Source organism: Anabrus simplex, chromosome 5, assembly GCF_040414725.1.
Source record: "Anabrus simplex isolate iqAnaSimp1 chromosome 5, ASM4041472v1, whole genome shotgun sequence".
Taxonomy (NCBI): domain Eukaryota; kingdom Metazoa; phylum Arthropoda; class Insecta; order Orthoptera; family Tettigoniidae; genus Anabrus; species Anabrus simplex.
Genome location: NC_090269.1, coordinates 54270277 through 54295672, shown reverse-complemented (window position 1 = coordinate 54295672; position 25396 = coordinate 54270277). Strand labels below are relative to the sequence as shown.

At 39.0% G+C, this 25396-nt stretch overlaps 1 protein-coding gene across 1 annotated transcript in view; it reads left to right on the top strand.

The window, feature by feature from the left end:
- Window positions 1-17984, top strand: part of LOC136874322 (centromere protein K) — an 84173-nt gene extending 66189 nt beyond the window's left edge. Inside the window, exon 6 of the mRNA XM_067147964.2 lies at window positions 17708-17984. Within this exon, the coding sequence (XP_067004065.2) occupies window positions 17708-17863 (156 nt within the window). The 3' untranslated portion in view covers window positions 17864-17984. The remainder of the gene's footprint in view (window positions 1-17707) is intronic.
- The last annotated feature ends 7412 nt before the right edge of the window (window positions 17985-25396 follow it).

Sequence of the window (25396 nt, the reverse complement as noted above, 5' to 3'; positions counted from 1 at the left end):
TCCTTTCAATTACACGTATTTGTAGGATCTTTCTGTGATTCTCTTAATCAGCTTTCTGGAGTGAACATGCCGTTAAGCCCTGAACAAGCTTTGAAGGCTGTTGCTTTGGTGGAAGATGGTCGCAGCATGCATTATGTTGCAGAAGTGTTGAGTACTACACCTTCTACAATTTCCAGAACCGTACGAAGGTACAGGTAAACTGGAGGCTTTGCAAGGAGACCAGGATCAGACCCGAGAAGAGCAACATCGGAGAAAGATGACCGCTTCTTACAACTTCACATGTAACTTCAAGTTCTCAAGTTCTCCTCAACCGTCACACCACCGCTATTGAAGCACGAAATCGACTCCACCAAGTTCGAGGGGTCAATGTTAGTGAGAGAACCGTTTGAAGAAGGCTGGAAGAAGCCAATCTTCAGTCCAGAAGACCTGCTACAGGACCGAAACTCACAAGAGAGCATCGCACAGCTCGACTCCGTTTCGCAAGGGAACATCTTGGCTGGACAGTACAACAATGGGATCAAGTGTTGTTCACCGACGAGTCGCGATTTGGCCTCCGATCACCTGATGGAAGAGAGAGGGTCTGGAGAAGACCAGGGGAAAGGTATTCCCCTTGCACATTCTCATCCAGGACGCCTTTTCACGGTGGTTCTGTGATGGTGTGGGCAGGAATCAATACAGCTGCAAGGACGGATTTAGTTTTCGTGGAGCATGGGAGCCTTACCGCACATTGGTATGTGGAGGAAATCCTTCTGGAGCATGTTGTGCCTTTCGCTCCGTTTATTGGTGATGGTTTTACACTAATGCACGACAATGCACGCCCACATGTTGCAAGAATTGTGCAACAGTTCTTGAATGAAACAGAGATTCATCTATGGTTTGGCCTGCTCGAAGTCCCGATTTAAATCCCATTGAGCATGTTTGGGACCAGCTGGGGAGAAGAGTCCGTCAGCACTATCCAGAGACCCTACAGGACCTACGGAACGCCCTCCTGGAAGAATGGGAGATGATACCTCAACAAGACATTACCGTATTAATCAGGAGCATGCCTGAAAGGTTGAATGCCGTCATTACTGCAAGAGGTGGCAATACACGCTTTTGAAGATGCGAACAGAGGTCCCCGAGATAGTCTCCAGGTCTGTGAAGTGAAAGTGTGAAGTGTGTAACATTAAAACAGAGTGCATTACCTTTATGAGCTCACTCAAAATTTCCTTGAAATGTGCATCTCTCGCTTAATTTGTTCAATTTGGTTATAATTGTCTTTTTTTTTTTTCATTGTTAGACCGTTAGATGGGACCGTACCACAATAACATGTTAATGCAGTTAAACATAAAAGATATTCGGCAATGGGAGAACATATGATTGAAATGAATCATAAATTTACAGACATTTCCAATGACATGAAATTATTACATTCGGCCAAAAAGGGAAAATTAATTAATGTTTTGGAAAATTTAGAAATTTACCTTACACAAAAAAATAATTTTGAATCAAGTTTAAATGAGAGAAGTGCAGAAGATAACCCACTGTATAGACTAGCATATGATCATTTAAGGAGCAAAAAGAAGAAAAGAAGAAAAACTTGAAGATCCTAAATTTATATAGTATTCTCATTCAGTTCAACCAAAATTTTATGTATTGATCATTTTTATAATATTTCTTTTTACTCTTTGATATGGTGTATTAAGACAATACTTCTTTAAATTGTAAAACAAAAGATTGTGTAATAATGTTTTGTTCTTTGATCTGACCACTGAGGAAAGGAATGGTTGAGATTTCCCGAAACATGTTTGGTTTAATAAATAGTTTTTCTTTCATTTAATGAGTGTATTGATCAAGGCGGATTCAAATAAACTATTTTAAATAGTTACATTATACATTCCACAATATTCCATCATAAGATGGTGGATTCGTGTCATAAAAGTGTCATAAATTTAGAATAAATTTCAGTTTTTGAAAGAAATTGAAGTGTTGCATGTTGCTAGGTCTGTAGTTAATGATGGGGCGTATGGGGACGCCGGTCTTATGGATTTTGGGGAAAGCTTTGGCGGTAGGCAGACCGGGATTCATATTAAGTAATCTCGTTTTTTCTTGTTCTGTAAAAAGGAATGATGTATTTTTTAAAGTTTGTTTTAGGAGACGTTGGATTTGCTGAGTCGGATCTTTTCTAACTATGGAGAACGAGCCATTAATGAAAAAACTTTTTTTTTTTTTCAATATAATCGGTTTTATCCATGACAACGGTCTTATTGCCCTTATCGGCTTTTGTAATGATAAGGTCGTGATCTTTAATTTTCTTCGCGAGTTTAGTGATATGTTCTCGTTCTGCGAAGGTTTCTTTGTATATACTACTATTAGTGGGTGTTGTTTTGTTTTTTAGGTTATGGATTTTGTTCAATTTCCGTTTAACGTCCAATCTGACCTCATCTTGTAAGTCTGAAGGCATTTTGTTTATGGCTGTTTCTGATTCTATGACTAGTGTGGTAGCGATATTAACTTTATTTGGATTTGGCCAATTGTGTTTTGGTCCTTTTTCAAGGATCTCGTTTTCCTTGTCTGATAGTTTTATTTTTGTCAAGTTATCTACTGGGGGGTGAAAATGTTCTATTAAAGACTCTTGGTTACGGGTACTCGGTTTATAAACCCCATCATTAACTACAGACCTAGCCCATTATACAAATTGGCCCAATTCATTCAGAAATTCCATAGTAAAAATTATAAATTTCAGTTGAAAAAATCCGTAAAAAACACTATTGAATTAATCGAAAAACTGAACTCGATCTTTTACGCTCTGCACAACACTCTTCTATGTCGCACACTACCACCACTCCATCCCCCTGACCCGCCTTAAACTCCGCCTTCCCATCCCTTCCACTCCCCTCCTCCTTCCCTCCCTCTCCTTTCCCTGCCCCTCCCACCTCTCCTCCACTCACACTCAACTTACTCACATCCATCTCACTCGTCCACAACCCTTCTCACAACACACAACCAGCACGCTGAACAAGGTGAGTCCCATATTCCATTACATTCGGCCGCGAACCCATCTTTAGCTATCCATTTCATTAACTTAGCTTTTCTTCCTTTTAAGCTTCATCACCTATGTTGAGCTGAGACGACCTCAAAATTCAACCTTATTCAACCACTCAACGTCAAATATTTGATGGTCTTGCCAACCACACACAACACTGGACCTGGACTTATATATATGTCCATTGATAACAACAGAAGAGTGGACAATTTTACCGCATCGTTTTATTATTATACTAAGACTTTTACTCTCATTCACCAGACCAATTTTATTGTACAATACCTACCTCATTAGACTATAACGTCCCTATGCGTTATATTATGCCATCATATTTTACTCATTCATCTAGCTCTTAATGTAAAAACTGTCAAACATTTGTACTTTGCAATGGATGTATCATGTATACAATTTTATGTTATGTACCCTGCCCACTTTGTGATTTCTAGCTGATGATGATGCCATCAAGCGTCAAAACCGGAACTAGTAATAATAAATAACCTGTTGTGAACACCTTGTACAACTCACTTTGTATTGAATAGGTTGAACCAACTTTAATTCTAATTGTGAATCTCAGTTCAATACGGGAAAATGAAGTTCTTAACTTATAATGAGTTCTGTGTATATTAATACGTGAAAGAGTCTCGATGATGAGCATACTCAAGATGTTAGAACCTAGTTATTTTCCAATTTACTCATAATTTTATCCCAGTTTTTAATGTCAGTTTGTATAAATTTGTTTCATTTGTTTAATGTGAATTGTGTGCATGTACATTTGTTAAGTTATTAGATGTTTTACATTAAGGCTGAAGATGGCCAGCCCCGGCCGAAACTAGTCCCTAATTAATGTAATTTGTAATATTGCTTATTACAGTATTGAAAGGTGGACCATTACTACATTAATTTAATAATTATATTGTAATTACAATTCAATACGGATCAGAACCATGAAGTTTATAACCTATGATATGACTAAGGCCGCTATTAGCCGTGGGTGACTAGTGGCGCAACTAGTTGCTCTGGCGAGTCACGGACCATTGGATCAAATGGAGCCTATTAGCCGCGGGCGACTAGTGGTGCAACTGAGCAACTAGTTGCCGGCCGTCATCTGAGCCGGCAACTGCTCTGGCGACTTTTAGTTGCTCAACTGCGTGACGGGGCATTGCAGTAAATGTAGCCTATTAGCCGTGGGCGACTAGTGGCGCAACTAGTCGCCCGATGTACCTCCCCCCGCATACGGAAACGTCACTCAAGTTCGTGTTCTCACACCAGCTTAACGTAATGCGGACGATGGAACGCAATAGAGTCAGCGATCCACCTAACCATTATCTTTCCTCATTACCTTGTTTGGTCTCGTGCTGTGGTAGAGTGAATATTTTACTTATTGTGACAGTTTATTTATTGAACATAGAGACATCAAATAAAGTACGACAGCAAATGAAGGAGATGGCAAAATTATTTGAAAGTCAAATAAATACTGAAGTCCATTTTTGAGGTAGAATGAAAACCGGTCACTTGGGATTCCAGAACTGAAGCTTACACTGACAAAATAAAAACACTGAATTCTTGGAACAGCATTTTAAAGAACTTTATTCCTGAATTCGAAGCAAAACCCGTAGGCGAGAAGAACATTCTATGTTAAAAATTAAATAACTGGAGGTTCAACCTGTTCAATACTCAAAAGAAAGAAACGTAGCAATCACATTTCTATTTAAATGGGACCGGTTTCGACCTTAGTCTAGGTCATCATCAGCCATAAAAAACATGTAAAATGTTTAAGAATGTTGGAGGTCAGTTTTTCACTGTTAGGCACAAAGACACGACATCACATTCTGTTCTGCACAAAGTCACAACATTAACAATCAAATTGCGAAGATCAAAAAGGCTTGAATTCGCAGACGAACAGATCTGTAGAAGAAAGCCGCCAGCTCCCGGTGACTACGTGGCACACTCAAGGTCACGCGCTGCGGCCAAACACCAAAGTAGAGTGGAGAAAATTTCGAAGGTCCAGAACCTGTCACGGCTGCGGGAAGCCAAGTACGTATATAAAAGTATACGATGCCAATTAGTATAACCGAATGAGCACCCGTACTCCAGCTAAGATCTTGGTAAACAGTTGACTTGTAAAAACAATTGTAGAGAGAAGAAAAAAATGTAGTAAAAAGCGCAATATCGGAAAACAAATGAAAACTTATATGCACAGTGCGCTATTTTTTTTTTTTTTTTAAATAGCGCACTGTGCATATAAGTTTTCATTTGTTTTCCGATATTGCGCTTTTTACTACATTTTTTTCTTCTCTCTACAATTGTTTTTACAAGTCAACTGTTTACCAAGATCTTAGCTGGAGTACGGGTGCTCATTCGGTTATACTAATTGGCATCGTATACTTTTATATACGTACTTGGCTTCCCGCAGCCGTGACAGGTTCTGGACCTTCGAAATTTTCTCCACTCTACTTTGGTGTTTGGCCGCAGCGCGTGACCTTGAGTGTGCCACGTAGTCACCGGGAGCTGGCGGCTTTCTTCTACAGATCTGTTCGTCTGCGAATTCAAGCCTTTTTGATCTTCGCAATTTGATTGTTAATGTTGTGACTTTGTGCAGAACAGAATGTGATGTCGTGTCTTTGTGCCTAACAGTGAAAAACTGACCTCCAACATTCTTAAACATTTTACATGTTTTTTATGGCTGATGATGACCTAGACTAAGGTCGAAACCGGTCCCATTTAAATAGAAATGTGATTGCTACGTTTCTTTCTTTTGAGTATTGAACAGGTTGAACCTCCAGTTATTTAATTTTTAACATCAATAATTTCAATACGGAACAATGAAATTTTTATCTTTAAATAAAGAACATTCTAGGTGAGTATTATAATTATTTTTTTTGCTAGTGGCTTTACGTCGCACCGACACAGATAGGTCTTATGGAGACGAGGGAATAGGAAAGGATCAAGAGTTGGAAGGAAGCGGCCGTGGCCTTTATTAAGGTACAGCCCCAGAATTTGCCTGGTGTGAAAATGAGCAACCACGGAAAACCATCTTCAGGGCTGCCGACAGTGTTATTCGAACCCACTATCTCCCGGATGCAAGCTCACATCTGCGCGCTCCTAACGGCACAACCAACTCGCCTGGTGTGTGAGTGTTATAAAACGTTTACTACTCTTATATGGAAATACAGTATGTAATGCCCATATAAATTCTATAATCGTTTACATTTACAAGTACCATTGATCCATTTGGCTATATTAGTGAATTACAGCTCAACTGGAAAACACTTGTTTAGTCCCATGTCGTTTCACGTTATTTATTCTTTTATGTGGCCAAGCAGTTCGCAAAATGACGACTTTGACATGCGCAGGTAATTGAAAAATTTACTGTCATCCTCATTTAGATCGTCAAACAATGTATAATATAATCTTCTAGTCAGCCGAGAAACAAATATAGGATGTTTCCGCACTTTCCTAACTTTTCGGTTTTTCCTTTTTAATAGAAGATCAAGAAGAAGAAGTTCTTCGTAGGACGCCATTCTCTCAATTGACTATTCCCCGGTATGAACCGAGCAAGTATTCACAAGTTGCGCCACTGATCGCCCGGTACTTAAATCCACTGGCAACTTTATGCCGACCCAATCGGGCCAATAAGCAATGTTACACATTGAGTCATTTTGTAGGTGTTCTATGCTGTGTAGCCATCCGAATTGGGTGACAGTGTTACATCATCGGATACCAAAGAGTTTCTTGAGATACCATGGTTCGTTATTTCTGTGCTAGAATGCATGCAGTTAGTACAGGAGTTCCATTTCACATTACCTAGCAACCAGCTGTTATTGGCCTGGTCAAACCGGCGTAGGTATATATAAATACCTATTATGCTGGTCCAATCAGACCCCCATGGCAGCTAATGTGTTAATTCACTGTAGAATGTACAAAATGCAAGATAATACACTTTTCCATTACTATTAAAGTAAATAATTCTAGTGATACCTTTTCAATGTGAAACTTGTGCCTGTTTAGCTGCACACAGATGGCTGATCCCTGGTGGAATTGTTGAAAATTCAAGTCTCATTTCTTCATCGATGGATCTGTTACCAGAACTGTTTGTTCTTATCCATGAGCCCGGTGGTATAAGTTCTGATGTTTAGGAAAGGATGCCTTAAGCAGAAAATTAAGTTGTTAAATCGAGTTCATCAGGTAAGACAACAGGAATTAGATTAATATTTAAAAGAAGTAATTTTTTCCATTTTCAAGTACCCATAGCCTGCTTTTGATTGATTCTTAGGGCAAACACAACAATAGAAATTATGCAGATACTGAAGAAAGAGCATCATGGTGCTGAAAAATCTCTCAATACAGAATGATCAGATATACTTTACTCCAGCGTGTGGTGTTTTACTATGAGCAAGTACACGCTCATTTGCTGCATGCATATCAATGTCAGTAGCAGAAAGGTAAACCTAACAATTGTAGGAAGTTCTTTACTCACCAAATTATGAAAGAAAGTGTTCACACATTTTTGGCACCTGGTAGTATATTATTCATCACTCGCTGTAGTGCACATTGAATAAACCCACCAATTTCCTGACGAATATAATTTTTAAATTCTTGTAGAGTGTACCGGTTCGTCGTGTGCACAGCATTTTTTAATTTACTCCAGTGATAATAATAGCAACCGGATAAATTGGGGAATTGAGATACCCACAAATTTCTAATATCTCTTTTCTGTGGAAACACTTCTCAAACTTCTCTTATGGAATTATTCACAGTATGAGCAGCAGCAGAGTTGTCACATTGAAGAAATGTTCAATTTCTGAAGAAGTTTATTCACATACATAGCAGCTCATAGTCAGGTCAGAATATATTCTGCTACCATATGCGACAGTAGACGGTTCTACCTGCGACTGTCTGACCGAGGATCTGACGGCCGATACCAAACCAGGCAAACTAAGGGAAAACCAATAGCTGCGAGCAGAGGAGTTTTCCCTTAGAAGGTTGGATGAGATGTGACCTTTGTGTGGGGAAATAACACATAAATTCATCAGCTGCTGCCTTGTAGTGAGGCAGGGGACTGCCAAAGGCTAAAGGAGACCACCCTGAAAGAAAATCCTCTAGTACGTTAGGCCTAGCAAGTCAGTACAGGAGTACAATGCAGTTGGTTTCAAAACGAAAATGAGCCTCGGGAAGAAACATAGTCTGAATGTCGACAATACTTCAAGTACTCTTGGAACTAATGACGTCATGTTCGATGTTCATTCAAGATGCACGAGAAGAACCGATCATAGAAACAAGCTTCGGATTGGAACCTTAAACGTTATGACTAACAGGAAAATGCAACAAAATCACGGATTTAATGAACTGTAGACATATTCACATCCTAGGGCTAAGTTAAACCAAATGGAAAGGTTGCAACAGAAGAATTTTTGAGGACGGATATAAATTATACTGGAGTGGTAATCCTGCTGTGGCGAGGAATGGAGCTGGTTTTATACTCCATAAAGACATTGATAGTGTAACAGATGGCTCATTCATGAATGAGAGATTAATCAAAGCTAAAATATGCCTAAATGGAGAAACTCAAACTGTGATCCAAGTTTATGCTCCCCAGCAGGGTTGTAGCGATGACCAAAAAAGCAAGCTTCCTAGAAAAACTAGAGGACATCATTGATGAGGAGAACATAATGATAATTGGGGATTTTAATGCCTAGGTAGGAACTGATAGATCAGATTATGAAGGAATTATTGGTCCACATGGATTTGGTAATAGAAATGAGGAGGGTGAACTTCTGCTTGATTCTTGTACACGAAACCAACTTCTGGTGAAGAACTCGTGGTTTCAGAAACGGGATAGCCACAAGGTAACGAGATACAGCTGGGATGGTCAGTATAGATATGTGATAGACCTTATCATCACAGATAGGTCAAGTGAAGAAAAGGTGCATGATGTAAAAGTGATACCTAGTGAGAGCCTTGATAGTGACCATAGACTCCTCATTGCAGACCTAAGAGTCACCATACCTGTTATTAAAGTAAACAAGAAGAAAAAAACCATGAATTAAAGACTGGAAATTGAAAGATGTGTAAGTCAAACAGCAGTTTCAAGAGGAAATCGGAGCTAAAATACCCATAACAGACACAAAGAAAGGTAATAAAGAATGGCATGATTTTTAAGGCAAGTCTGGTTGGTAGTGCAGATAAAATATGTGGAAGAACAAGCAGAAGAGTTAGAGAGAAAAGAACATATTGGTGAAATGATAAAGTGAAAGAAGCCATAATGAAAAGGAATAGAGCCAAAAAAGCTCTTGATGTGGCTAAGTCTGACAGAAGAATCAACAGCGACCAAATAGACAACAATAAATTGTAGGAGATGGCAAAAGAATATAGATACAGGAAGTTGGAAGAGAATTTACAACTAAACTGGAAGAAGACAGTAAAGGGAATATGAAAATAGTAAAAAGTAAAAGATCAGATAAAGAAGCAATTACAGCTCTGGAGACAGCAGATGGGAATATAGTTCGCAATATGAAAGATATCACGGATCGGATACAATAGGACAGTATTTTGACAAGCTCCTAAATGGCCCTAATGAGATCTCTGTTGAGGATGTAGGACAGAAAACAATACAGGAAGTAGAGCAAGCTCTCCATAGGATGAGAAGTGGTAAGTCAGCAGGTGCTGATGAAGTTACAGCTGACATGATTAAAGCTGCTGGTCCGCCAGGAATACAGTGGCTGTATAGAGTTCTCAGAACAGTATGGAAGGATAACAAAATACCTGAAGATTGGACAAAAAGGGTGATAGTTCCTATCTTTAAGAAAGGGAGTAGAAGGAAAAGTGAAAATTACAGAGGCATTACCCTCTTATCACATGGCCTTAAAATTATGGAGATCATTGAAGCCAGAGTAAGAGATATACTAGAGTCTATCTTAGAAGAGGAACAACATGACTTTAGGGCTGGAAGAAGCACAACTGATCTGATATTTATTTTGAGGATGTTGGCAGAGAATCACTGGCAAAGAGGAAAAGACCTAATTATTGTGTTTATGGTCCTTGAAAAGGCATATGATAATGTTCCTAGATCAACTATTTGGAAAAGTCTCAGAAAACTTGGTATACCAGAGTACCTTATTAGGAAGATCCAAATGCTACATACTAATTGCAAAAGCTGTGTCCGTATTGGAGATGGTCACTCTGAATGGTTCAATACAACCAAAGGAGTACAACAGGGAAGTGCCTTATCACCTCTTCTATTCATAGCAGTTATGGATACCATTTTAAAGGAACTAAAAGGAAAAGGTAATAAAGATCTTCAGGCTCTGGTGTTTGCAGACGATGTGGCAATATGGGATGAAACAGAGGAGGGAGTGCAAAATAATCTGAATGCATGGTGTAAGAAGTTTGGTGATTATGGAATGAAATTGAACCCATTAAAAACAGTAGCATTGAAAATCAGCAGACATGATACAGAATGAAACATAAAAATACAGGACCACCAAGTTTAAGTAGTACACCAATTCAGTTGCAACGTATTTAGAAAGCGTAATGGCTAGTAATAATAGAACTGAGATAGAAACAACAAACAGAGTAGCCAAAGGCTCTAACTTTTAGAGTATCGTTAGACACCTGCTATGGGATGAGAAGGTCCCACAAAGAACAAAAAATGACCCTGTACGAGTCATATTTCATCCCCATCCGTACATATTCTCTGGAAACCTGCACACTAACATCAAAGAATTGTAGCAGGATTAAAGCCTGTGAAATGAAATTTCTTAGAACTGCCCTGCAAAAGACACGACTTGATCACATGAAAAATGGTGAGATCCGATCTAACCTAGGTTTAAATGAATCGATGGAGGAAAGACTTAGGTCATCTAGACTTAAATGGTTTGGGCATGTTAAATGAATGAATAGCACAAGGTTACCATGTGCTTATTTGGAAAAGAGAATAACGGGTAGAAGACCAAGAAGAAGATGGACCAACTGAGGGAAGACGTGGAGAGAAGAGGATGGAATTGGGAATCTGTCATGGACAACAAAATCTTTTTGAACAGGCAACTTTGGAAGACACTCGTTTTCAAACATCCTACCCGACTCGCTGGAAGGGAAAACCGATGATGATGATATAGCAGAATTAACCTTATTCTAAAAATAAATAAAAAATAACTCTATGATTCTTTCACCAATGATGGCACACCATACACTGATTTTTGCATCACAGAGGAGCACTCCAGCAATAATTGTTCTGTGTACGCAAATAACTATGTACAGGATCGCCTGGTTGAAGAGCATGTGTCACGGTTATTTTATATTATATTATATTTTATATTAAGCGTAATAATTTAGTAGCCTTTGAATTTCCCACTTGTGCAAGATGTCAGAGGGATTTTTCAGAATTTTTCAAATGACCAAAACCATCTAATTTTTCTTTGGTGAGAACCCTATGCTGCATTTTGTGGTGTCTTAGGCAGCATACTTCGAGTTTCCTGAAATTCATTACAAAGATTATAGAGTGTTTTACTTTGGTCACCGGGTGTTACAAGATCAGACCATGTCAGAAGTGAAAACATCCGAAGGCAATTGGGAATGGCACCTATCCCAGAGAAAATGAGAGCAGCCCAAATTAGATGGTATGGTCATGTCGTCCGAAGTCCTGCAGACTCGATGATACATACAGCCCTCCAATTTGATCCTGGAGGTTCTCAAACCTTGAGTTCCTCCCAAGAAGCAATGGTTCAACTGCATCAAGGAAAACATGTGTCTTGTAGGCATCACTATGTACAGGGTCGCCTGGTTGAAGAGTATATGTTGTAGCTATTTTATGTGGCTTTTAAGTGTAATAATTTAGTAGCCTTTTGTACAGACCCATGTGAATTTCCCACTTGTGCAAGATGACGAGCGATTTTTCAGAATTTTTCAATGACCGCAGGAAGTAAGGGGTGGCATGTTTAAAAGCGGACCCTGCACCAACGTGGGATGTGTAGTTCAGAGTCTGTTATCTGGAGTGGTTGGTACTCAGAGAAATAAGATTTCGTACCCATTTTATTTGTAAATTATCATTGCTGCAGGGGGTATTTTGTGGAATAAACTGAATATTGAAGATATTTATCTGAACTGGTCTACGCTATTTAGTTTGTGAAGATAGGTGGAAACCTTTAGCTTTTGTTTTACATTCATATACCTGCCAACTTTTACGGTTTATCCTTATAACTTACGGAAATTGCAACATTTTACGGTTTTACGGATGGACACGGTGTCATTTTACGAGTTCGCAGACAAAAATTTGAAACGTTAACATTTGATAATCGCTCCACTTCCGTACAAACGATTGTTTGCTTGGGTCGAAGCACTCTCGGTCTTGGTCGAAGGCAAGTCCACAGTAGTCGATAACTCGTTCTTTGATATGATTGTTATATTTTTATTTAATTTTTTATTTTTGCTAGGGTGTTATATTTTTATTTTTTTATTTTTATTTATTTATTTATTTTTTATTTTTTTTGCTAGGGGCTTTACGTCGCACCGACACAGATAGGTCTTATGGCGACGATGGGATAGGAAAGGCCTAGGAGTTAGAAGGAAGCGGCCGTGGCCTTAATTAAGGTACAGCCCCAGCATTTGCCTGGTGTGAAAATGGGAAACCACGGAAAACCATCTTCAGGGCTGCCGATAGTGGGACTCGAACCTACTATCTCCTGGATGCAAGCTCACAGCCGCGTGCCTCTACGCGCACGGCCAACTCGCCCGGTGATTGTTATTTTTTAGTATTAAAAACTTCATTTTTTTTGTCCGTATTGACTCAAGATTTTACAATGCTTAGTAAAGCTAAAGGTTCCACCTATTCAGTACGTTATCTGTGTTACAATTTCATGCTTCGCAGTTTCCTGTATTCGTTAGATAACGTATTGAATAGGTGGAACCTTTAGCTTTACTAAGCATTGTAAAAAAAAGATTGTTATTTTTAACTGTGTGATGTTTGTGTCTATATTGGAACTGAATTTAAAGCCGGGATAACAGTTCTTCCATGTGAATCCTCTTTGGTGTCAATCTTAAGGCCGGTCTCCACTGATTAACATTTAACAACAACATGTTAAATGTTAAAAGTGTTAAATGTTAACTGGTGACACCATTAGCATGTTAAATGTTAAATGTCAAAAACAGTTTCATTTAACATTGTGTCCACACTTAATAAACATGTTAAACTTGACATTCTTTGTTTATATACAGGTAGTTCATCATATCAGTTTATGGTAATACATTTAGATGGTGTCTAGTATTTTTAAATAAGGACAATGGACTCAGATGAAGAGGAATTGGCCTTTGTTATTGCCACTGTTGCTTCTTGTTATGATTTAGAAATGCAGTTTTATTAGACACATTTTCTCCCCTCACTCTGCTCATTGCTTCAAAAGCAAACCACTTTGAAGTATAAACTTCGTCCGCTCCCGACTACCGAATTTTCTGAACTTTCTGCAATTCTCGACTGTACTGGGAGCGGAAGGACGCTAGTTTTCTTTTCGATTTACTCGCGGGAACAATTATAGATATTTTCGAGTTCCAGGAAACTGTCGGCTTTCTTCGCTTTATATCTGTATTCCTCTGATGAGACATCCCACATATAATACCTTTCTATTATATCATTAATTAAGTCCAGAGTAATCTCCTTGCTCTACTCCATTTCTGACTATACATTTTAGTATAGTGCAGAGAGAACGACACACGTGCGTGTACTGTATTTGTAGCTTATAACAAAGAGAAGGAGTGTTGCGGAGTGTTGTAATTATAATCCTACTATATGAGGAGCACGTCGTTTGCGTCGTTTAGGTTATGTGTTGGCATGGAAACATCATGGAAGTTGCCGAAGCTGTGCCGACATCGCACGAACAACGAATTGACTTGACATGTTTTCCACTTGGAGCGGAAAACACGCCAACATATTAAAAGTGTTAACTCAACATTCTGAGTTAACATGCAAAGTCAATTGGAAGACACAATCACAATATACATGTCAACTGTAACATGTTAAATTTAACATGTTGGTGTTAAATGTTAAACAGTGGAGACCGGCCTTTAGGTGTCGACAGGCTCTGCTCCGAAAATTATTTGTTCCGCTCCGTTCGTTGTTGTGATTTAACCTATATCCTTTGACCACGTGAGTGTTGTTCTTTGTTCACGAAGTTGAAAGTTTTAGCCTTTTAAGGTTATGACATATTTTAATGAAGTGTTCGAGTTTTTGTGTTATAATTTCATGCTTCGCAGTTTCCTGTATTCGTTGGGCTAAAAACATTCATTCCAGTGACTGGGTGTACCACTATTAGTGAAGCCCATTAAATTATAAAGAAGAAGAAAAAGAAGAATTACATTCGTTCCATGTGTGTGTATGTTTTTTACCATGTGCTTATTCTTTGTTCACGAGGTTGGCGTCGTGTTCATTTAATGGTTTAAGTCTTCGTGTGCTTTGACATGTTTTAATGAAGTGTTTGACTGCCTTGAGTGTTTGTTATAATTTAATGTGACATTCAGTGATCCAGATTCATTTTGATTTTCAGTACATATCGAGACATTTATTCTCGGACATTTTCATATGCTACATTCCTATTATAGATTGTCATGAATAAATCCAATGAGAAAGAGTACTTCCAGACATTTTAAGAATCATATTCTGTTGATTTTCCGTGCATATGAAAATAAAGAAAGGGAGAAAATTTGCCTTTTGCACGGTATGTGGGTGTGATATTAATATTGCGCATGGTGGAAGAAACGATTTAAGTGATGATGAGTTAGTTATTGTGTTCAGACTTCGAACATAGTGAATGATCTCCAGGATACAGATTAATCCCTTTTCTTTTCATCAGTGAGAAACTACTTTTGTACTGCCTGTGACTACATCATCAAGTTTCCACTCAAGGATGATTATGTTAAAGCATGTCAAGTTGCTAGATTAGACAACATTGTAGATGCACAGTTTTCTTTCATTCGTTTTTTTCTTGGAAAAGTTTCCTATCATGTTATGCAAGGAAGAGAATGAAACTACAGATGAAGTGATGAATGAGCTTCAGAGGCAGTCCACAGCTATTCAGGTAGATGACACTTCGGCTGAAAATCAAGATGCTGCAGGTGATTCCAGTTGGGCACAAATATCAAGAATCCATGGAGCCGGTAGACTTCTTAAGTATAACCAAATTTCTAGAGTGATGATCTCTATTCTCACCGTACCCCATAGCAATGCAGAATGTGAAAGTGTTTTCAGCCTTGTGAAGAAAAATAGAACAGAGTTCAGATCATGCATGTCCAATGAATCTCTGGTATCTACTGCTCTTTTTAAGACCTGGAGTTCTGGTTCCTGTTATGACAAAACATTTTCTCAAGACGTTTTGCACGAAGCTAAAAAGGTCACAGCTGTGATTTTAAAGTCAAACTAGCATGTGATTTGCAGTGTGTATTATATTATTTCTTGCCTGTGTTACGTTAAACAAGTTTTATTGTGTAAAGCCTTTTGCAGTTATTGCATATCTGCTCATTTTATCAAGGAAGTCCTATCATATATGCTCCATTCACTATGCCTGCTGCTGTTAAAAATGGATTTCTTCTTGATTGTTATGTTCATCTACAAATCATTGGCCTATGATGTAAATAGATATGATTTCATTGAAGTATCCTGTTTAAAGCATGAATGATTGTAATTTGTAGCCCAGAAGTATTTTTTTTTCCTCAAGCCGGGGTATGTCGAAAATTGTTAGATTTTTGTCACACGTGAGTTTTACTGAGAGCCCTTTTCAAAAGTTGGCAGATATGCATTCATCAATTCTGTCAGTAACTTTTGTTCATCTCCTCCCCACTTCATATTTGCACCTCATAATTATCAATACTATTTATAAATTGTGTATTGCTATCAGGATTTGAATTTTGGTCAACATTGATTATATACACTATATGATCAAAAGTATCCGGACACCTGGCTGAACATGACGTACAAGTTCGTGGCACCCTCCATCGGTAATGCTGGAATTCAGTATGGTACTGGCCCATCCTTAGCCTTGATGACAGCTTCCACTCTCGAGGCATACGTTCAGTCAGGTGCTGGAAGGTTGCTTGGGGAATGGCAGCCCATTCTTCACAGAGTGCTGCACTAAGGAGAGGCAGCGATGTCGGTCAGTCGGTGAGGCCTGGCACAAAGTCGGCATTCCATAACATCTCAAAGGTGTTCTATAGGATTCAGGTCGGGACTCTGGGCAGGCCAGTCCATGACAGGGATGTTATTGTCGTGTAACCACTCCACCACAGGCCGTGCATTATGAACAGGTGCTCGATCGTGTTGAAAGATGCAATCGCCATCCCCGAAGTGCTCTTCAACAGTGGGAAGCAAGAAGGTGCTCTTAAAACATCAATGTAGGCCTGTGCTGTGATAGTGCCACGCAAAACAACAAGGAGTGCAAGCCCCCTCCATGAAAAGCACGACCACACCATAACACCACCACCTCCAAATTTTACTATTGGCACTACACACGCTGGCAGATGACGTTTACCGGGCATTCGCCATACCCACACCCTCAATTCAACAGCAATAAAGGTGTTTTAATTTAATCCACCTATTCAATACTTCTATTTTCACTTATAGTGGTAACATAAATAGACTCACAGTTAAATGGGACATGTTTCGCCCTCAATTAAGGACATTTTCAGCCTAAAAACAATCATCAAGAGTACAACTAATATTAAAAGTGGAAGCTAAAAAATTAGCCAGTTATTAAAATTCAGGACATAAAAATGTGAAAAATGATACAATATATAAAGATGCTAATGGAAACACTATCAATGATTAAACTATAATCTTGTCGGAGACTAAAACTTCTTCCATTAAAATTTCAATTAAAACAGTTCATTTAAAATCTTAATGGAAAACCAAAGTGCTAATAATAAAAAGCCAACAACATGACATATAACATGTAATACCCACACCTTGCCAACGGATCGCCACATTGTGTACCGTGATTCGTCACTCCACACAACATTTTTCCACTGTTCAATCGTCCATTGTTTACGCTCCTTACACCAAGCGAGGCGTCGTTTGGCATTGATGGGCAGCCGCTCGACCATAAAATCCAAGTTTTCTCAACTCCCGCCGAACTGTCATAGTACTTGGAGTGGATCCTGATTCAGTTTGGAATTCCTGTGTGATGGTCTGGATAGATGCCTTCCTATTACACTTTACGACCCTCTTCAACTATTTTTTTAGTGGCTTTACATCGCACCAACACAGATAGGTCTTACGGCGACGCCTCTTCAACTGTCGGTGGCCTCTGTCAGTCAACAGACGAGGTCGGCCTGTACGCTTTCTTGCTGTACGTGTCCCTTCACGTTTCCACTTCACTATCATGTCAGAAACAATGGACCTAGGGATGTTTAGGAGTGTGGAAATCTCGCGTACAGACTTCTGACACAAGTGACACCGAATCATCTGATCACGTTCGAAGTCCGTGAGTTCCGCGGAGCACCCCATTCTGCTCTTTCACGATGTCTAATGACTACTGAGGTTGCTGCTAAGGAGTACCTGGCAGTAGGTGGCAGCACAATGCACCTAAGATAAAAAAACAAATGTTTTGGGGGGTGTCCGGATACCTGATCACGTAGTGTATACTGTTATATTATAATAGTCATGTTTACACCATATATATATTTATTTTTACTATTTTTTTTCAGGCTCTTTGTGACCAGTTGTTTCAGTCAGAAGATGGTGATAACTATATTACAATTGATGAGACTAAGTATTATCCAATTTTTGAATTATTTCTAGATGGAGATATTGTTAAAAGGCATCCTTATGACAAGACAAAAATTAAACTTGCTGGTTTCTGAGATACTTTTGTCTGTAAATAATATTGACTTGTAATTTTCTGTAAATGAAGTATTATTCCTGTTGCTATCCATTATCAAGCTGATAAAATTTGAGTCTTAAATAAACCATATTCTTAACATATATCTCTTGTGTGCTTTATTGCATGTGTGTGCCTGATTTGTCTTGTTTTTTTATCTTCACGTACTGGTAAAGTTCTGTTACATTCTGTTTCTACCAATTCTTTTATGAGTAAGGGAAAAGAACAAACTAGCGCAAATCAGGTCATATATGTAAAGATAGGAACAAGGAAAGAAACATACAACCAGAAAAGCATGACGGCATTCAGTGTGGGTAGAGTGAGAAACAGAAAGAAAACACAGGATAAGAACGATCACATCTTCGTACACTGCCTTCTTCGAATAGATTGGCCTTCTCCTCATGCATCCCAGTTCAGAACATTTCAAGTCGTATAAAGAAAGAAAGAAACATAAAAGGAAATTCAGTGACAGGTCAGTGTGCGAAGAAGGAAAAATGGAAGACATGGATGTAGAAAAAGTAAGATTCATTAAGAGCCAATCTGTTGACAGACAGCAGTGTATGGAGCTGTGGAGGTTATCCTCCATTATTTTATATTTTCTTTCTATTTCTCCCTCTTTCCACAATGGCCTGTCCATGTATTTCTCTTGCCATTTCCCCTTTTTTATTGTTGTCTTTCTACAGGGTGGGGTGTGGAAACTTCTTGTTTTGAACATGTTGCAGTGAAGGTCATGGGGAGGGGAGGAATTCAGTGGAAGGGGCAGAGTGGGATATTTGTGTTCCCACCTGTCTCGATCGCAAGCATGCTTTGGTTGAAGCAGCAGCGCGCTTTTGCCATGGATGCGTATTTCTCTAACGGTTGGTCAGTGATTGCAGTGCAACGTGCTTGTCGTCCCCACTTCGATATTCCTCTGCAAGGTCATGTTCCTGATCAGAAATGTGTTTTAATGTGGGTGGATGCTTTCAGAGAAACGGGAAGTGTCTCCAAAGAAAGAAAAGCACCTCCGAAGACCATTAGAACACTTGAAAATGTGGACAGAGTTCATGTGTCTATTCTGCAGTCACCCAAGCATTCTGTGCATAAACAGGCAGTTGCCCTTGGGATATCGTCCTGTTCTCTTGGTCGAATTGTTCACTATGAGCTCCATTTTCACCCGTACAAAATTATTGGTGTCCAACAACTTAAGGAGCAGGATTATATAAACCGACAAACATCATGCGAGCAGCTGCATGACACCTTGCCGAATGACGCAGTTGTGTTCTTCTCTAACGAGGCACATTTTCACCTCAGTGGCTGTGTGAATGAACAGAACCTGTGGTACTGGAGTGCAACAAATCCCAAAGAACGTTATGAGAGGACCTTTCATTCGGATCGTGTCACGGTATGGTGTGCCATATCAAGAGTAGGAATCATTGGTCCTTTTTTTTTTCTTTCAAGAAAATGGTCATGCTGTTACCTTCAATTCAGCCGTTATGTGACAATGATCCAACAGTTCTTCTTACCTGCTCTCCAAGAAATAGATCTTGACAGGGTGTGATTTCAATAAGATGGGGCCACAGCCCACACCTCCAGGGTTTCCAAGGATGTTTCAAGAGCAGCCTACCCTGAACGACTGATCTCCTTGTGAGGGAACGTAAACTGGCCTGCGTACTCGCCTGATTTAGCCCCTCCTGATTACTTCCTATGGGGTTATCTCAAAGTCCCTAGTTTACAAGATCGTCCCAACACCCTGGAAGACCTACGGAACAACATCCAAGCCAAAATTGACAATATCCGGGTCAATAGGCTTGAAAAGGTGACTCAAAGTTTTCGAAGTCGACTGAATCAGTGTATTGATAATGGAGGGCAACATTTAACAGACATTGTGTTTAAAACTGTGTGAAGTCAAGTTTCTAATGTTGTGTGGTAGGTGGAAAATAACAATGTTGAATGAAACTTCTAGTGTGCTTAATTGCATTTTCAAAATGGGAAGTTTCCATGCCCCACCCTGTATATATGACTTGAATTGCACTAGTTTGTTCCTGTTCATTACTTACATTGTCCGACTCGTTGGCTGAATGGTCAGCGTACTAGCCTTCGGTTCAGAGGGTCCCGGGTTCGATTCCCGGCCGGGTCGGGGATTTTAACCTTCATTGGTTAATTCCAGTGGCTCGGGGGCTGGGTGTTTGTGCTGTCCCCAACATTCCTGCAACTCACACACCACACATAACACTATCCTCCACCACAATAACACGCAGTTACCTACACATGGCAGATGCCGCCCACCCTCATCGGAGGGTCTTCCTTACAAGGGCTGCACCCGGCTAGAAATAGCCACACAAAATTATTATTATTACTTACATTGACCTATTTTGTTCTTTTTTATCCTTTTGTGTTTGCTGTGTGTTCCTAGTCTTTTACAAGCTGTATTTATCCTTTTGTATCTTCCTTTCTTTTGTGTTCATCCATTTATTTTTTTTCCTTGTCTACACTTCTCACATCAAGACTGAAGATCAGTGAAGATGGCCCCTCATTGAGTGTGCAAGCCTGCCCTGCTGGGAAGCAAAAATGAGGTTGTCATTGTTTGACAAGAAATGGATGCATACCTAGAAGAGCTCCGATTCATCAGGAGAGAGCCAGTCTGCAAGACAGCAGTGTGTGATGTGGAGATTGTCCTTGTGCTTTTGTGTTTTCTTTCTATTCTCTCTCTTCCCACTGAGGAATGCGAAAACAGGTTTGTACCTTTAAGGGTGGTAAGAAATGGTAAAGACCCACCTTATTATAATAGAGAAATAAAGAGACTAAGAAGGAGGTGCAGACTGGAAAGAAATAGAGTTAGAAATGGCCGTGGAAGTAAGGAGAAATTGAAGGAACTTACTAGAAAATTGAATCTAGCAAAGAAGGCAGCTAAGGATAACATGATGGCAAGCATAATTGGCAGTCATACAAATTTTAGTGAAAAATGGAAGGGTATGTATAGGTATTTTAAGGCAGAAACAGGTTCCAAGAAGGACATTCCAGGAATAATTAATGAACAAGGGGAGTGTGTATGTAAGGATCTTCAAAAGGCAGAAGTATTCAGTCAGCAGTATGTAAAGATTGTTGGTTACAAGGATAATGTCGAGATAGAGGAAGAGACTAAGGCCAAAGAAGTAATAAAATTTACATATGATAACAATGACATTTACAATAAGATACAAAAGTTGAAAACTAGAAAAGCGGCTGGAATTGATCAGATTTCTGGGGATATACTAAAGACAATGGGTTGGGATATAGTACCATATCTGAAGTACTTATTTGATTACTGTTTGGCCGAAGGAGCTATACCAGATGAATGGAGAGTTGCTATAGTAGCCCCTGTGTATAAAGGAAAGGGTGATAGACATAAAGCTGAAAATTACAGGCCAGTAAGTTTGACATGCATTGTATGTAAGCTTTGGGAAGGCATTCTTTCTGATTATATTAGACATGTTTGTGAAATTAATAACTGGTTCGATAGAAGGCAATTCGGTTTTAGGAAAGGTTATTCCACTGAAGCTCAACTTGTAGGATTCCAGCAAGATATAGCAGATATCTTGGATTCTGGAGGTCAAATGGACTGTATCGCGATTGACATGTCTAAAGCATTTGATAGGGTGGATCATGGGAGACTACTGGCAAAAATGAGTGAAATTGGACTAGACAAAAGAGTGACTGAATGGGTTGCTATATTTCTAGAAAATAGATCTCAGAGAGTTAGAGTAGGTGAAGCTTTGTCTGACCCTGTAATAATTGAGAGGGGAGTTCCTCAAGGCAGTGTTATCGGACCTTTATGTTTTCTTATATATATAAATGATATGAGTAAAGGAGTGGAATCGGAGGTAAGGCTTTTTGCGGATGATGTTATTCTCTATAGAGTGATAAATGTTACAAGATTGTGAGCAACTGCAACGTGACCTCGAAAATATTGTGAGATGGACAGCAGGCAATGGTATGTTGATAAACGGGGCTAAAAGTCAGTTTGTGAGTTTCACAAATAGGAAAAGTCCTCTCTGTTTTAATTACTGTGTTGATAGGGTGAAAGTTCCTTTTGGGGATCATTGTAAGTATCTAGGTGTTAATATAAGGAAAGATCTTCACTGGGGTAATTACATAAATGGGATTGTAAATAAAGGGTACCGATCTCTGCACATGGTTATGAGGGTATTTAGGGGTTGTAGTAAGGATGTAAAGGAGAGTGCATATAAGTCTCTGGTAAGACCCCAACTAGAGTATGGTTCCAGTGTATGGGACCCTCACCAGGATTACCTGATTCAAGAACTGGAAAAAATCCAAAGAAAAGCAGCTCGATTTGTTCTGGGTGATTTCCGACAAAAGAGTAGCGTTACAAAAATGTTGCAATGTTTGGGTTGGGAAGAATTGAGAGAAAGAAGAAGACCTGCTCGACTAAGTGGTATGTTCCGAGCTGTCAGCGGAGAGATGGCGTGGAATGACATTAGTAGACGAATAGGTTTGAATGGCGTCTATAAAAGTAGGAAAGATCACAATATGAAGATAAAGTTGGAATTCAAGAGGACAAACTGGGGCAAATATTCATTTATAGGAAGGGGAGTTAGGGATTGGAATAACTTACCAAGGGAGATGTTCAATAAATTTCCAATTTCTTTGAAATCATTTCGGAAAAGGCTAGGAAATCAACAGATAGGGAATCTGCCACCTGGGCGACTGCCCTAAATGCAGATCAGTATTGATTGATTGATCTGTCAGTGTTTTCTTCATTATCTGTTCCTTTTGTTGTTCCAATCAGTCATCATTGATCTGCATGTAGGGCTGTTGCCCAGGTAGTAGATTCGCTATCTATTTGTTATCTAGTTCTTTCTGAAATGATTTCAATTAACTTGGAAAATTATAAAAAATTTCCTTGATAAATTATTCCAGACCCTAATTCCTCTTCCTATGTATGAATATTCACCCAAAATTTGTCCTCTTGAATTCCAACTTTATCTTCATATTATGATCTTTCACTTCACCTTATTCGTCTACTAATGTCATTCTGTGCAATCGCTTCATTAACAGTTCAGAACTGTCATTCTCAATGCAATCTTATTTTGTACAAACAAAAATCACGCAAGACACGTTCACTTCTGATTGTAATACCACTTAATTGTCACCGAGTCTATTCCTTAGAACATGCAGTTCGCTTAACAACTACAACATAAACAACATTGTCACACTATTAAGAAAAACACACTGAAGCAGTTGACAGTCAATTCTGACGAGTACAGTTATCAACAAGTCCTCACACTGATCATTCAACTCATCATCACAAAGCAAGACTAACTACCTAGCGTCATGGCAATCAGCTCGATATACAAATTTTAGTTTATCTGAGTTAAGCAAGTAATGCCTTTGTTTAACTGGAGCGTTATCCTTGCAAATTATTTTATTTTTGTACTGTTATGGTAAATCCATTTCTATCAGTAATAACCTCTGTAAACCTGCTCAGTAATTTCTCAAGATATTTCTTCTCTTCCAACCCCAACAGCCCTGTTTCCAGTTTGGCCAATACGTTTGTTTCCAAAGCTTCAGACTCGAAGGCTTTATTTTCTAACCATACCAACCTAATTCTACTTTTATCACTGAAGAATATTTTGTTGGCTTTATAATCTATCACTATCCCATATTTGGTTAAAAAGTAATGTCCTAAGTTGATATCAGGTATCAGATCCTTGATGACTCTCACCACTACATGCCCTGTCTGCCTACATCTGTTGCATTTATGTGATTCATCTGTATTGAAGTCTTTGCCTTTGAGGCATGGTAACCTGTTTCTCCATCTACTTTTGCTATGATGTGACAGAGCTCTTCAAACATTTTTGGCTGTGCCACCTTAACAAGCGATCAAACCTTATCATGCAACAGTTCAATTATATAAGGGACACTTGTGTCAATGTCTTCTCCCTCGTGGACTCTCTTTAAAGAGCTGGAGTTTCTGAATCACGAATCACTGGGTTGTGTGTTGGTTAGGAACCTCTTTTTGAATAGAAGTTTGGACATCCTTTGAGTCAAACCTCTGCTCAAATTCTTTCTTGAATTCTTCCCAGTCAAGATTTGAGACCTTGAATATTCTGCCACCATGTCCCTGGTGACCGTTTTAGTTGTTGACTCACAATCTGTTAGCAGATCTCAGTAGGTATATTTGTCCTACAAAGTAGGGATTCCAATGTTTTAGAAACGTTTTAGGACACTCTTTGAGCCTAGCATGATATTCTGGCAGGCTGTCTCTAATTACTCTCGGATTAACAGGTATCCCAAAGGAAAGATCCATAACCATGCAACTTGGTTTCTGCCTACATAAAATTTCTTTCCAAGCATTAAAATTTTATTATTAACCTTTGATTCAAATTTTGTCAATTTTTTAGTATACCTCAGTTTTAAAATTATTAGATTCTCTCCAAGTGTGCATATTGTTTTTGACTTCATCCATGTCCAAATCTAAGCTGGTTACTTTATCATTAATTTTTGAAATACAGAACTTTCTTTGAAATCTTTGTCCAAAGAATTGATCTGTTCTTTTATCTCTTGATACTGGGTCTGAATATTTCCCTAGAGTTTTCAGAAATGGGCCTGAATCAAAGAGAATGTCCAGTGTTGGCAGCCCTGAAGATGGTTTTCCGTGATTTCTCCTTTTCACGTCAGACAAATGCTGGGGCTGTACTTTAATTAAGGCGACAGTCACTTCCTTCCCACTTCTAGGCCTTTCCCATCCCATCGTCACCATAAGACCTATCTGCGTCGGTGCAACATAAAGCAAAGTGTAAAAAAAAAGAAAAAAACAAGTTAAAGGAAGTTATCAAGTGGGAAATTCATTACTTTAGAAATATAATTGTTCTAATATAAACATATTATGCATTCAGAATGTTATTTATTTTTGCCATTTTCTCCATTGCCAATATTGTCAGTTTGTGTAAATCAGTGCAGGTACTTATTAATGCATACTACTCTCAGCCTGTCTACTAATGGTGTCTATCCTTAGGAAGATGTAAGAACACACTCATCGTAACAAAATCTTAAGTTATGGCAACTGTGTTATACTTGGGGACAAAACATGATGGCCTTGGTTCCTGGAAGACAGCAGTCAATCACACCTTGCACCCTGCTGAGTTAACGAGTTCTAAGTGATCCTGATTTGGTGTGGAGAAGTTGCCAAACCACTTTCTTCTACACTCTCTTCAGTCTTTACTCTTTCTTCATATCGAATGCAGCAGATGATTTGGCAGCTCCGGCTTCAGTAGACATAGTAAATCCTATAAGCCACTAATAGATACCAGGCTGCCGCTGAAGAGTAGTGGTGTGAGGCGAGGTTGTCATATTTTGTCCCCAAGTATATGTCATCTCATTACACTGCAGCATGGGAAATCCACAATAAGTGCGAAAAGGCCGAGCCAATGTGCATCTCAGTGCTAGTATCAATTGGGATCAGAGCACATTTACTAACGCCAGGGGTGCAGTCAAGAGATACGCATATAATGCACAGATTGCTGGATTTTGTTTTTCA